Source organism: Desmodus rotundus, chromosome 1 (assembly GCF_022682495.2).
Source record: "Desmodus rotundus isolate HL8 chromosome 1, HLdesRot8A.1, whole genome shotgun sequence".
Lineage (NCBI taxonomy): Eukaryota > Metazoa > Chordata > Mammalia > Chiroptera > Phyllostomidae > Desmodus > Desmodus rotundus.
In genome coordinates, this window is record NC_071387.1 from 12,828,643 (window position 1) to 12,842,422 (window position 13,780).

Below are 13,780 nucleotides of genomic sequence, written 5' to 3' on the forward strand. Positions count from 1 at the left end.
AAGATTAAACGGGCACCCGGCAGGTCCTGCATCTCTGCTTTACCTTAGGAATCCGAGGCTTAGGAGGGTTAAATTACAAAACTATAAAATGCCATTTCTGTCAGGGAACCTAAAATATTATCTAATCTATTCCTGTCATTTCATTAAAGTGTATAATGAAAGAGAGTGGGGAAGTGGTTTGGCCAGAGTAACTATATTAGTTTTGTATTGCTGTGTAACAAATCACCACGAATTTAGAGGCTTAAAGAAACACACCCTTATTATCTCACAGTTCCCATGGGTCAGGAGTCTGAGCATGGGGTAGCTGGGCCTCCTGCTTCAGCCTCACAGGCGGGAATCAAAATGTTGACGTTCTGGGGAAGAATCCACTCCACGCTCATTCAGGTTGTTGTCAGAATTCACTTCTTTGTGGTTATAGAACTGAGGTCACTTTTTCCTTGTTGGGGGTGGGCTCCTGGACACCGTTCTGCAGTCCCAGGCACGTAGCCCTTCATTTTCAAAGGCACAAAGGTGCAGGGAGTCCTTCATGCTTGATCTCTCAGAGTTCTTTTCCTGCAAAGCCAGAGAAAAAAATCTCTGCTTGTCATGGGACACATCTGGTTAGACAAGGCCCACTGAGACAATCTCCCCATCTTTAGGTGCCATGTAAGGGGACACAATGCTGGAAGGGATATCATATTCACAGGTCCTGGAATCTTGGGGAAGGAGGAGGCATTTATGGAATTCTGCGTAGCACAGTCACATGGCTTGGTTGTAGTGGAATGCGGGAGAGATAACCTGAGTTTTCTTTGGGGCTCATGGTATATAGTTGTTTGAACATCTAATGCTGAATAACAAATTGACGCAAACTTGGAGGTTTCAGGTAGCAATCATTATATTATGCTCATGATCTGTAGGTGAGGAATTCGTGCCAGGATTGGCTGGGCAGTTCTGTTCCACATGGAGTGGATTGAAGGCGCTCATTGATATTTAGCAGGCAGCTGGGCTGGGCTGGAGGTTCTAAAAAAGCTTCACTCACATGTGCCTTTGCACAGGTGGCAGAGGCTGGGCTCAGTTAGTCGGTTCCCCCTCTCAGGGGTCTTTCCAAGTGGCCACTTCAGCATGTGGTCCACTTACAAGTGGACTCAGAGCTCCAAGAGGGAGTTTTCCAAAAGACAGGAGGTGGAAGTTGCTAGTCTCTTGAGACCAGAGTCCCTAAGCTGAGTGAATCATGTGTGCCTTTTTGTGTTGGTCAAAGCAGTGGTAGAATCTGCCCAGATTCAAGGGGAGGGAAGAAAGACCCACCCCCCCCCACACACACACACAGTGTAAGGAAGGAGTGTCAAAGGGTCCGTGCCTACCTGCCGTACGTAGGGGGAGTTTTCACTTGTTTCTCTTTCCATCGTAATACACTGTACTACAGAGGGGACTTCACTCTTCAGAGACCTTGTGAGGAAGCATTTTGTAATATAAAATTGGCCTGTAGAACCGTTGTCAACCATGATGGTTGTTTAGTGGGTTTGACTTAAGGTTTATGCCCCTTGCCACCAGCAGCAACCCGAGTGCACGCTGTGTTGTTTTCTTTTCTTGGAAGCTGGTTAATGGGAGAGAGTGTTCCATAATGTTATTTTATTATTTGGCGGGTATATGTATAGTGTGGATACCGGAAGTGGGAAGGAAGATGATTCTGCCAGTTGCTAAGTTTTCCAGTTACAGAATAATTCCAAGTGTGCATTCTGGAACCAGGGACGTAACTAAAGGAGACAACCATTAGACCCAGTGTGAGAAGGACCTGAGCTAAAACTCCACTGATCAGCTGGCCTCCCTGAACACCTGTTCTGACCGGTGGGGCACCGTCGCATTTTGTGGCTCCTGGAGCCAGTATCAGCTCACGGCCAGTATCAGCTCACAGCCAGTGTCCAGTGGTCCTTGGAGAGTGTGAATAGTTCCTTCACCCCGATGCACAGCCGCCCAGGAAAATGCTGCCAGCCCTTTCAGAGAGGCCAGGGACATGATGACTATACATGTGCAGCCTTCCCCAAGAGGAATATTCTGGTTCTGCGCTTCCAGGAACTACTTATATGACCTCAAGCAAGCACACAAACCTCTCTGGGCTTTTCCCCATGGACCAGGCTTTGTCTGAGCATCATTCAGCTCCAGTATTCTGGAAATTGCCATCCTAAACCCACAGTTTCCCCTGGAATAAATTGCTTACTTTGATAGTCCCTGACATACTGATTTTTTGCAGGGGGGATGGGAAGGGAGGTGACAAAGACCTATTTTAAGTGTATTACATCGTCCTATTTAAGAAGAGGTACAAGCCCACAAGTAGCCCCAGGCTATCGGGGGAAGCTGGCTGTCAGTCACAGAAGCTTACCTATACTCTCCCAACCATGGGGCAAGGAAGCTTTCATCTAAGAATATCTTTGGCATTTGTTTTCTATTTAGGGGGGTAAAAAGAAGGCAGTCAGTGAGGCTGAACCCTGCAGCCACCCAAGGGTGTATACCCTGGGTGAGGGGCAGGGAGATGCCAGCAGCTGAGCTTCGCCGTGAGTGATGTACGGGGTTTGTGCAACGTAACCCTAGTCCTATCTCCGTTCCCATCCCTGGTTGTCATTCTGCACTTGTAGTTAGGGCAGTTGACTCACTCTGCTAATGTAGCAAGAGAATAAAAGCATCTCCAGACCCTTTTTGTTGTTTTTAGGGTTTTTTTTTTTTTTCCTTCTCTGGGGCTGAAAGGTGGCTTCCTGTTTGGAATGGAATCTGGAGTCACAGAGTATTGAATCAGAAATAGATCTGGGTTCTTACATTTTCTGTGGATAGCTCCCTCATGTTCTCCTTCAGAGCCATCTCCCAGCCCTCCCACCACTGTCTGCCACCTACCCGGCCAGCCATCTCACACATGGGTGAGTTACAGTCCTAGTGATGTGGCGCGGCACTGGTGACCTTCAGTAAGTCACGCTGCTCTCTGAGCCTCGTTTTTCACATGGCTCAAGTGAGATTCATTTTACCCACGCCACCCACCCCATGACACAGCAAAGTTGTGAGGATCAAAATTAGAGAACCACACAGGAGAGAGAGCTCTGGGATCTTTAAAAGTGATATAAAAATGTAAACTATCGCTACCTTACAAGTATTATTCTGCTTGTCTTAAAGGATGACTTTTGAAGTAAGTGACTCATGGCAGAGTTGCAGATATATAGAAAGTGAAAACATTGTAAGTGGACAGCAACATAAATTGGCACGAAATGAATTCACATGTGTAACCAGCAGCACCTGGGTTTTCAAAAAGTCGGGCGCCGTCAGCAGGGCGGACACCCCGTGTCTCCCGTTCTGGGCGCAAGGAAGCTTCTTCGGTCCCAGGGAGCCCCTCTCGTCGCTACTCCAGTGCCGCTCAGGTTGGCCTCTTTTTGTACAGTGGGGGCTCTTCTGTGTCTGGCTTCTTTCCCCTTTTCATTTTTCTGGGAGGTTCCTCTATGTGGTTTTGTGTAGTTCAGGCTCATATATTGCCAAGAATTTTCCGTTTTGTTTGTAGAAGTCTGTTGTGCTGCTGACGGTCACTTGCATAGCCTCCAGTTTGGGGTTATGTCATCTTACACGTGTCTTGGGTGACCCCCCTCTATGCACTTTTGCTGGGTACGTATTAGGATTGGAGTTGCTGGGGCATAGAGTGTTCATAGTTCAGCTTCCAAGGTTCTTTAGCGGATACTTCCAGTTTTCCTGGAAATTTGCTGAATCAATGTACTTTCCTGCCAGTAGCATCCTTGCCAATACTCAGTGTTTCCCATCTTTTCTGTTTTTATTTTTATTTGACTTTAGCCATCCTACTGTAACAGTATCACACTGCAGTTTTAATTGGCATTGTCCTGATGACTAATGAAGTGGAGTTTCATGTGCTTATTGGCCTTTTGAGTATCCTCTTTTATGCAGCGCCTGTTCATATCATTTGCCTATTTTCCCTTTTGGTTATCTGACTTTTTCTCACTGATTTGTAGGGTTTTTTCCTGGGACAAATTACAGTATTAAATAATTCAGTGAGAACTTTCTCAAGATAAATATAAACTGTGATAATTGCATCTACTGTGGTTTAAAGAGACCCAGAAAGGAGTGGCAAAGCTTAGGCAGCATAAAATGCCTTTGACCAGCCCTAGCACCCAATCAGTGCAGGAGTATTTATGTATTATAGATACATACAGTCTTTGATTGGCTAGAGGTATCGCAAATACACTCTCTAATTAAGGGTTGTCTTTTCACTCTTGGAATGGTATCTTTGATGGATATGTTTTAATCTGCATATATACCTATTAATCTTTTTTTTCCTTTACGGTGAGCCATGTTAAGAAATCTATGCCTCCTCCCATTTCATAATGATGCTCCCCTATGTTTTCTTCTAAAAACTGTTTTTCTGATGTTGGTACTGTTGTTATTATTTACTTTCCACATTTAGCTCTGTAATCCATCTGTTAATGATATGGGGGTACAGAAGAGATTAAGGGTCAAAAAGAGGTTTTGTTGTTGCTATTTTAATATCAATAGTCAACTGACCCGGTAACATTCATTGAACTATTTCCCTGGATTTTTTAAAATCTATAATTACCTGTTTCAAAGGAGCCATTTTCTATGTGAGCTCAGGAGGAACACAATAGCTGATTTGCATGAGAGACACTGTGCTCCCACCCCACTATATGTTGGAAGCTTTTTATCCATTATTGTATCTGGTCCTCCAAACAACCCTGCAAGTACTGTGTTATTATTCTGTTCTGTAGTTGAGAAAACTGAAGCTTCAAAAGGACAAGCAATTAGCTCAAGGTTAGTAATGAGTAGCAGAGCGATGATTCAATACGCAATTTTTCTGACTCCCAAACCGACGTCTCTAGCTCTTTCTTCAAGCATCACGGTGATAGCATTCGTTATACGCTGTGGAGGGCAAGTGACCAGTGAGACGAGGATATTAAGCTATAATGAACTGGCCTTTCTCGTAAGGGACAGGAATGTTTTCTACCGGGAACATTTATAAAACACAGTATTCTTTGCCCTCAGTAACAATAAGGGTTAATGGTCAGTCATAACCTCCTTTTGCAGCAAACCTCCCAACAGCCTTTGCACATTCAATTCTGGTTCTGAGGACAAAGTGGGAGGTAGGCCTTACTTTCCCCATTTGACAGATAAGAAAACTGAGGATCAAAGAGGTAAAGTGACTAATCCAAGGTCAAATAGCATGGTCGCATATTCAAGGCCAAATGGTGGTAGAGCAGAGCCCAGCCATGTCCTTACCTGACTCCTGCACCTGTGCTCACCCCACCTCACTGCCCAGGTTACTGATCTAGAAGACCTTTATCCTGCTTCAGTGTTAGCCCCTTCTTACTTCCCAGCTTTTTGGTCTGAGTCTCTTACCCTCCTGCCTGAGCACTGGCCAGGAAGAGCAAACCACTCTTGCAGCCCCCCACCTCTCTTAGCCTTGCTGCCTGCCCCAAAGAAGCTCCTGGCTCCTCCCTTTGCTTGTCTCCAGCACATCCATGCCCCAAAGCAAAGTGCCGAATTTGAATATGTAGCTGATGTTGTCTGTCACCTTCTTGCAGGCTCAGAACTGTGTAATTGCAAAAGTTATTTCACAATCCTCCCCAATTAAGTTCCTGACAACTTGATTTGAAAGAGTCCCCTAGTGGATTTTTACTTGCTCCTCTCCCCATTCCTCCCTCGACCCTTTGCCTCTGTCCCCTCCAGACAAGACCCGTTGCCTCCACAAAACCAAACTAGGGAGCATCTTTGTTGTGGCGGGGACCACAGAATTCTCCTTTTGGTCTCTCCTTCCTTATTGCTATGAGCCATTCAGTGAGGCTCTGACATCATATGAAGAACTGAGAAGAAGAAGGGTATGCAGGTTATTAAGGAAATGATAGACTCTCAAGAAAGGAATGATTAACAAGCTAAATATTTGTCTGGGAAAAATGATGAACACAGAGTGGGTCCGATGTCCAGTTATTATTCATACTAACACATCCACAAACCAAGGCTGCTTTCAGTTGAGCCCCAAGCATTCTGGTACCATCTATGTATTCATCTCTTATCAGCACCATTTCCTTAACACACACGTGCACACATGCATACACACAGAGTCACACACAGCACACCCAAAAATCAGTGTATCATCAGAATCCTAAAAACAACTGTTTGTCTTCCCCATCTAGTCTAAGGTCTACAGAGAATGCATTCTGTGGAGTCTCACGGAATCACTCAGACGCCCATTACAATGTCAAAAAATGCCAAGAGTGAAGCACAGGACATAAATAACAGAATAATTCAGAACTCCAGTATTTTTTTTTTCATTTCCTCTCCACTTTAAAATAAACACTCCTGGTAGGCGAATGGGAATTATGGATTATAGTTTTCTACTTTAGTCTAGGTCTTCCACCCCCACAACTCCTTGGCACCCAATTTGTATGATCTTCCCTAAAATGCCACTGGCCCACATTGCACTCCTCTCTGAGGCAAAACCTCCAATTAAAATCAGCAGGGAGTTTGCTTGCATTAGGAATACCAGCCTGGGCTCGCTACCCAGGTGGCTCTGAAAGGGAGATGTGTGCCTTTGAAAGCACTGATGGGAAGCCCTGGGTGGCATAGCCACCATCCTCAAATGACGAGCGACGCCATGCTGTGTCACTGGGAGACCTGTCATGTTGCCAGAAAATCCTGGTGGAGGCAAAGACAGGGCCTGCGGGCGAGCAGCAGAGGCGTCTCCAGGGCCTGGAGCCTAGCTTCTGCTCCAGTCTGGGTTTTAGAGCACAGGGAAACTATGGCAGGCCAACTGAGGGAGCACTGCATTTGGATCCAGAAATGCTGAGCTCTGGTGGACTGTATCATGCTGTGTGATCATGGCAAAGGCACAGTCTCTCTCTGACCCTCAAAGCCACGTCAGTAAAATGGAAATCGTCACCAGGGAGTCCCATCTTATGGGCTTGATGGGAACATAAAGGGATAACTGCCATGATGTAGAAAGCACTCAGGAAACACAGATCCTCCCCCAAAGCATCAGATCTCAGTGTTCAGGTCTAAATAGGAGGGAGATGGGCTGAACATTTCTAGGGCTTCCGCTCCTGTAGTTCAGGCTGATTCGTGTAAGCCTCTGTGGATGCTGACCAATTGGCTTTAGAAATCAAAGTGCCTCTTCCTACCCTCCCTTCCTTCCTCTTTTTGCCCTCCCCTCAGTCCCCCATCAGAATGAACTGAAATCCCATCCAACAGAAAGATGCTGATTTAGATGTATTGGGGTTTGGCTTTGGCTGCAAACAGAAGATGCTTTGGATCCCCAGGGACAGAGAAAAGCATTTAAAAACTTGGTCCTCACTGCCTCAAACTGACTGACTTGTAGTGGGGCTGTGTCAGTCCTTGGTGAGACCTCTCCCTCTGGCAGAGCTATTAAGCCACTCCTCTGTTGCCAGGGTTGAGACAGGCTGTCACCCGCTAGCCTGGGAGATTGTATTTATAGATAGCATTCCCTACTACCCCCAGTCCCCAGCCTCTCCCTTTGTACTTGTTGTGAGCTCCAATTATCTGTGAATGGAGGAGAGGGATCCTGGCAGGTCCAGAGGAAGCGAGGAATGTGATAATAGGCCCTTCACATGGTCACACTTTCCGTATTTTTCCATTATTTTAATTTATTTCTCTTTATTGTGCCCTGCTTACTCTTTCTTCTTGCTGGCTTCATTGTCATAATTTTACATTACAGTACATTGAAGCAAGTGCACCCAGTCTGGAGTTAGAGACCCTGGTATCAGAATGTGGAGGAACTTAGTGATCTGAGTCAAGTTCTCTCACCCCTGCAGGCCTCGCTGTCTTCATCTGTAATGCAGATGGTTGGTTATGCTCAGGGAGCCTCCAGCTCCATGCCCGGTGTACAGTGAATACTCAATTCATGTAGCCACTGATTGCTTGGTCAGTTTAGGGTGCTGCCTTCTGTTGAGCATCGTGGGGTTTCTGAGTATCAATAATTACTACCTAGAGCCCAGGCTGGAGATGGAGAGGGTATAGGAGATTGATCTGATTCAGCTGGATTCCTCGTTGTTGGAAGTTGCTTATTAAGAACAAATACACAAAAAACTGGAATGAGTTTGTATTTCTGGTTTTACTCTTCTCAAAATTATTAAAAAGCAATGGAAAGGTCACTAACCTTGGGGATAAGGACTCAATAGTAACACTGCTTCCCCTCCAGTGCCCACGATCCCTGAATCTGTGAGTTACCACAATGGAAGGTGTGGCTGCACTTCTCTGTTTCTCTCCTGCCCCCTCTAATTTCATTGCATCGCCTTCTCCCTCTCCAGGTGCCTCCTGTGTTGCCTCATCTGCTCATCTAGCTCAGCCTCCTACTTTTCCCCCACCAGCTCCAACACCGTCTTTTTCTCCTCTCTTATTACCCTCCCCCACACTCCACCTCTCTCCCTTCTCTTTCCTCCTTCCCCTTCCCAGGGCCTCCCTCCTTGGCCCCCTCCCTGCACTCCGCCTCGTTCTAAGTCCTCTTGCTGTATCATTAATGCCTTCATTGATACAGCCCACAACCTCATGATTATTCTGAGGTCAGGAGATGCAGGTGCCATTCAGCTCACTAACGCGCCTCAGAGGGCCTCTGTCCCCAGTCCCTCCTGCTCGACAGGGCTGGAATCCTAATGTGCCACTAGCCCCTTTGCTTGCTGCAGCATGACCAGGAACTTTCATCTTTTTATTTCCCCCACCAAGGATACTGAGAGTTCAGCCACAATGAAGCATTGATTCAAGGAGTGGGGGCTGCGGCCCTGACAAAGGACCCCAATGATGAGACACGAGAAAGGGGGCGCTCTGCGGGGTTATAGAATGCCTTGCAGATGGGAACAGAGGAGCTCTAAATGGGGTACTGTCCTGTCACTTGGAGAGGGAGTGACAGGGGCAAGTGTGGGCCATTTGAAAGAGGCATTTTGAAATTACGCTCTTGTCAGATGGAACCGTGCAATCAGAGACGTGTGACGGGTCCCTGCAGCTCACAAAACTATCAGATGACTCATAGCCAACGTTCAGTCAATGTTCTGGTCTGGGAGATGGGATCCGCATAGCTCATTACCATTCCAGCTGCGTTTCCCGAAGGCTGGGCTGCTGCTGTTCTCCAGGCTGTGGTAGGATCGGTCTCACACAGCAGAGACTGGGGGCACTGAGCTGTGTGGGTGGACAGTGTGGGAAACTAATACTGCAGTCCCGAAGGGAGAAGAGATGTTGGATTTTCTTAATGAAAAATAAGAAGAAAAAACATTAATTTTTTTTCGTTCATTCATTCAACAAACACTAATATGGAGTCAGTCTTTCGGGTAGATGCTCAGGGAAGAAGGGATCCTCCCTCTCAAGCCTTAGAGCCTGGAGGGGAAACTGACAAGAAAACGAGGTGTTTCAATACAATGTTTGGAACCTTGTGAGGGAGGTTTTACTGCCCGGGGGCTGGAAGGTTCTGTGGATTTAAAAGGCAGAGCAATTTCAAAGGAACACACTAATTATTCCTCCATTTTCTCTCAGCTGATAAGCAACTCATTCAAAGCAAAGCATCCTGGGAGGCCGTTTCAACAGTATCCATTTTCAAATGTCCCCTATGACAAAATGGCTTTCCTCAAACTCCAGAGAGATAGTGAAATCCCTGAGAGTGTCTCAATACCTTCAAAGGAATAGCTTATTCCCTGGCATAAGAGTACTTATTATTATTACCTTTTCAATAATTGCTCTATGCCAGGCTCTGGGCTTTAAATATATTATCTCACCCAATCCTCTCACCCACTGCATAAGATGGGCTTTATTATTCTCACTTTAGATATGGATACTGAGGCTTAAACACATGAAGTGACTAGTCCCCAGTTACAGAACTGAGCTTTGAACTCGGTTCCACTGGCGCCAGCACACATGTTTTTTGACATCGGGCTCTGCTGCTGACCCCATGGTTCCTGGGAGTGGCCATTGTGGCTTGACCTTTGACATGATCCAATAGATGATTGTTAACACTTCCTACCACAGGCAGTACAATGCAAATGGGCTTCTGCTTCCAGCTGCCTGAAGCTGGAACACGAACCACCACCACCATCATCACCATCCACATCACCACAGTCCATGACAGCCCGAAGAAGGGCTTTCCTGACATGTGCTTGACGTTTAATTAAAAACAAAGAAAGCCATAGCTAGGAGCCAGGAGGCTTTTCTGCTCACTCACTGTGTGACTTTTAGTCCATCATTTCACCTCTGAGCTTCTTCTATTGCCTTGTCTATAAAATGGAGCTGACAGACCCTTTGCAGGAATAACAAGAGCTAACTTTTATCGAGCTCTTAACACTTTCCAAGTTAGGGGGTAAGCTTTTGCATAAAAATTCATGTAATGCTTACAGCAGCCCCGTGTGGTAGGGATGATTAGGAAGGTGAGGAAAAGTGCCCGGCATTACCTCAGCCCCCATGTGCAGGGAGCCAGGATTGTAAGCACTCTCTGACTGACCTCAAGTCCCAAGCTATTTTCAGTGTGTTGTTGTGAGGTACAGGTGAGAAAATGGGAGTGAATGCGCCCCATGCAGGGTAAAGAAGTGCGAGACGCGTGTAGGGGACTGTTCGTAGTATGGAAGACAGCCTGGAAGTGACTTGTACAGAAATGAGGAAAGAGGGAGGCCGCTAAGCTGACTGCCTTCCATATTTTCACCTACTCTTTGGTTGCTTCTTCTCTGCTGGAGTATCTCTTACCTGGAATGTTTCAGTGGCTGGAATCTGGGGACAGGCTTGGCTGTCGCTTATAAAATTGTTGAGGGGCAGTGGTGGGGAAGGCCTAGAGATACAGGTTGTAATGGAAATTCCACTGAATTGAGAGTTGGGAGGTCTGGAGAAATGGGGGTAATGACATCTTTCTCACACGTTTTGAAAAGCCACTCTCAGGATCACGGAAGATCATCGATATGGAAGCACTACGCCATCTCTAGAGAGAGATAAAATTATAAAATGTAATTTGTTTGTGTGGAGGTTGCATGTTATGTAACCTCATGTGAGAATCTGTGAGCAGGGTTGAAACATCTGGTGCAGGTTAAAGTTACTTTCTGTTGCTGATTTTTCTTTTTAACATTACAATCTGTTGTCATCCAGCCATGGGTGTCTGAATTTAGACACTTTCATTTCCCAAATCAGCCTTATCTGGGGCTAATTGTATAAAGGAATCATAGAGTTAGAAGGACCCCCAAGAACATGCCCTCCAACCCCCTCACTTTCCAGCTGAGTACATGGAACTTACCAGGGCAAAGTGCAGTGTCATATAGCTGGTCTGTGGCGTTAGGAGGACTGACAATGTCGTTCTCATCATTTACCTTCAGAACGCTTCCTGTTAAAACTGTTGTTCCCAGTCCTTTTGTTCTCCGGGTGGCTCCATGCACCTTATCAGGTGGATGACCATCACACACTGCCTGCCTATGGTGGTTAACATTCTCTGTTTTCCCTCTGTCCCCTAGGACAATTCAGCAGTGGCTGGCAAGGGTCCAGTCGCTTCTCTACTGCAACGAGAACGGGTTTTGGGGGAGCTTCCTGGAGAGCCAGCGGAGCTGCGTGTGCCACGGGAGCACGACGCTTTGCCAGCGCCCCATCCCCTGCATCATAGGCGGGAACAACAGCTGTGCCATGTGCAGCCTGGCTAACATCTCGCTGTGCGGCTCCTGCAACAAGGGCTACAAGCTGTACCGAGGCCGCTGCGAACCCCAGAATGTGGACTCGGAGCGGAGCGAGCAGTTCATCAGCTTCGAGACCGACCTGGACTTCCAGGACCTAGAGCTGAAGTACCTGCTGCAGAAGATGGACTCGCGCCTCTACGTCCACACCACCTTCGTCAGCAACGAAATCCGCCTCGACACCTTCTTTGACCCCCGGTGGCGCAAGCGCATGTCCCTCACTCTCAAAAGCAACAAGAACCGCATGGACTTCATCCACATGGTGATCGGCATGTCCATGCGCATCTGCCAGATGCGAAACAGCAGCCTGGACCCCATGTTCTTTGTCTACGTCAACCCGTTCAGCGGGAGCCACTCGGAGGGCTGGAACATGCCCTTTGGGGAATTTGGCTACCCACGCTGGGAGAAGATCCGTCTCCAAAACAGCCAGTGCTACAACTGGACTCTCTTGCTGGGCAATCGGTGGAAAACGTTTTTCGAGACGGTCCACATCTACCTGCGCAGTCGGACTCGGCTAACCACCGTCCTGCGGAATGAGACCGGCCAGGGCCCCGTGGACCTGTCCGACCCCAACAAGAGGCAGTTCTACATCAAGATCTCGGACGTGCAGGTGTTCGGCTACAGCCTGCGGTTCAACGCCGACCTCCTCCGCAGCGCGGTGCAGCAGGTCAACCAGTCCTACACGCAGGGAGGCCAGTTCTACTCCTCTTCGTCCGTGATGCTCCTCTTGTTGGATATTCGGGACCGAATTAACCGCCTGGCCCCGCCGGTGGCCCCGGGGAAGCCGCAGCTGGACCTGTTCTCCTGTATGCTGAAGCACCGCCTGAAACTGACCAACAGCGAGATCATCCGGGTGAACCACGCCTTGGACCTCTACAACACGGAGATCCTCAAACAGTCGGACCAGATGACAGCCAAGCTCTGTTAACCTGGGACTCCTGGCCACAGACTTTCCCTTTTGTTGTACAAACGTACCAGGACGAAACAAATCAAAATAAATAAAAAAATTTGTAAAATGTAATTAATATTCAAAGAGAAGGAGGAAAATCTTCATTTGTTGGAAACTAAAAATGTTCTAGCAACTGTATAAAACCGTGGGGCATGTTTGTTATGTCTATCCTATGTCATGGAGAAGGGTCTCAGCCTTTCGAGGAGCTTGGAGGGAGTTGCTTCTTAGGCCTCAGGTTCTGTGTGGAGGGGGCGGAGGGGAGAGCATATGCAACGAACTGGGAAGGTCTCTGCTGTGCAGGTGCTGCGATGAAACACTAAAGAGAGAAAGAGATGTAATGTACAACCGACACTGCCATTTTTCCTTGTGGGAGGAAATGGACATAGATAAAGAAGATATTTCTTCGGTTACGATTTCTCCCCTCGTTATGCTTAATTCTTTGTGGTTCTTTTGACTCATTTTCCATGCAAGGGTGGGGACGCAATGATGGGGCTATCTCTCCCTGCATGCTGAATGAACTGAAGCTCCTAGAAGCTGGACAACAGATGGGATTGGGGAGAGAGGCACAATCATGCTGGGTTAAAAACAATAGCAACCATAGACATTAATGGTTGAACTCCTCGATTTCGTTTGGGAAATACACTCAGAGAGAAAGGCATGCCCCTGGCTACCCACAGCTACTGCCTGAGCGGGCATCCGAGTCCCTGGGTACCCCCCCCCCCAAAAAAAATCATGCTGCTGCGTTCAGGTTTTCTCCTCCAAGCAAACTGCCAAGGGACACAGTATATTTCAGCCTCAGGTTGTTTTGATAGTTTTTGTTTTCTTTTAATCAAGAAACTCCTTTCTCCAAAAAGAAATGATGTCAGATTTCCTAGAAATGCTCCATATATTAAAGTTTAATTTTAATAAAAATCAATAACCAAAATAAAATAGGGTAGGTTTAAATAGTGCATTGGTCTGCCAAACTGACTTCCCTGAGGAAGTATGTAAAAAAAATTATTATTTTTTGATTAACTCAGAGCACACACACATACATAAAATAACACTGCCGTTTCTTTGGCATCTATGAAAGCTGAGAAGCCTTGCGTGGGACTTGGGGGTCAAAGTGAAAGGAGAGGCTCAAGAAGGAAAATTATTTCAAAGCACACCTGTAGAGGAT

General features: G+C 46.9%; 1 protein-coding gene across 2 annotated transcripts in view; it reads left to right on the forward strand.

The window, feature by feature from the left end:
* The window catches only part of BRINP1 (BMP/retinoic acid inducible neural specific 1), a 172,545-nt gene extending 159,781 nt beyond the window's left edge, over nt 1-12,764 (forward strand). For both annotated transcript variants that reach the window (XM_045196858.2, XM_024562278.3), the window contains exon 8: nt 11,460-12,764. In XM_045196858.2, the coding sequence (XP_045052793.1) occupies nt 11,460-12,600 (1,141 nt within the window). In that variant the 3' untranslated portion in view covers nt 12,601-12,764. The remainder of the gene's footprint in view (nt 1-11,459) is intronic.
* The last annotated feature ends 1,016 nt before the right edge of the window (nt 12,765-13,780 follow it).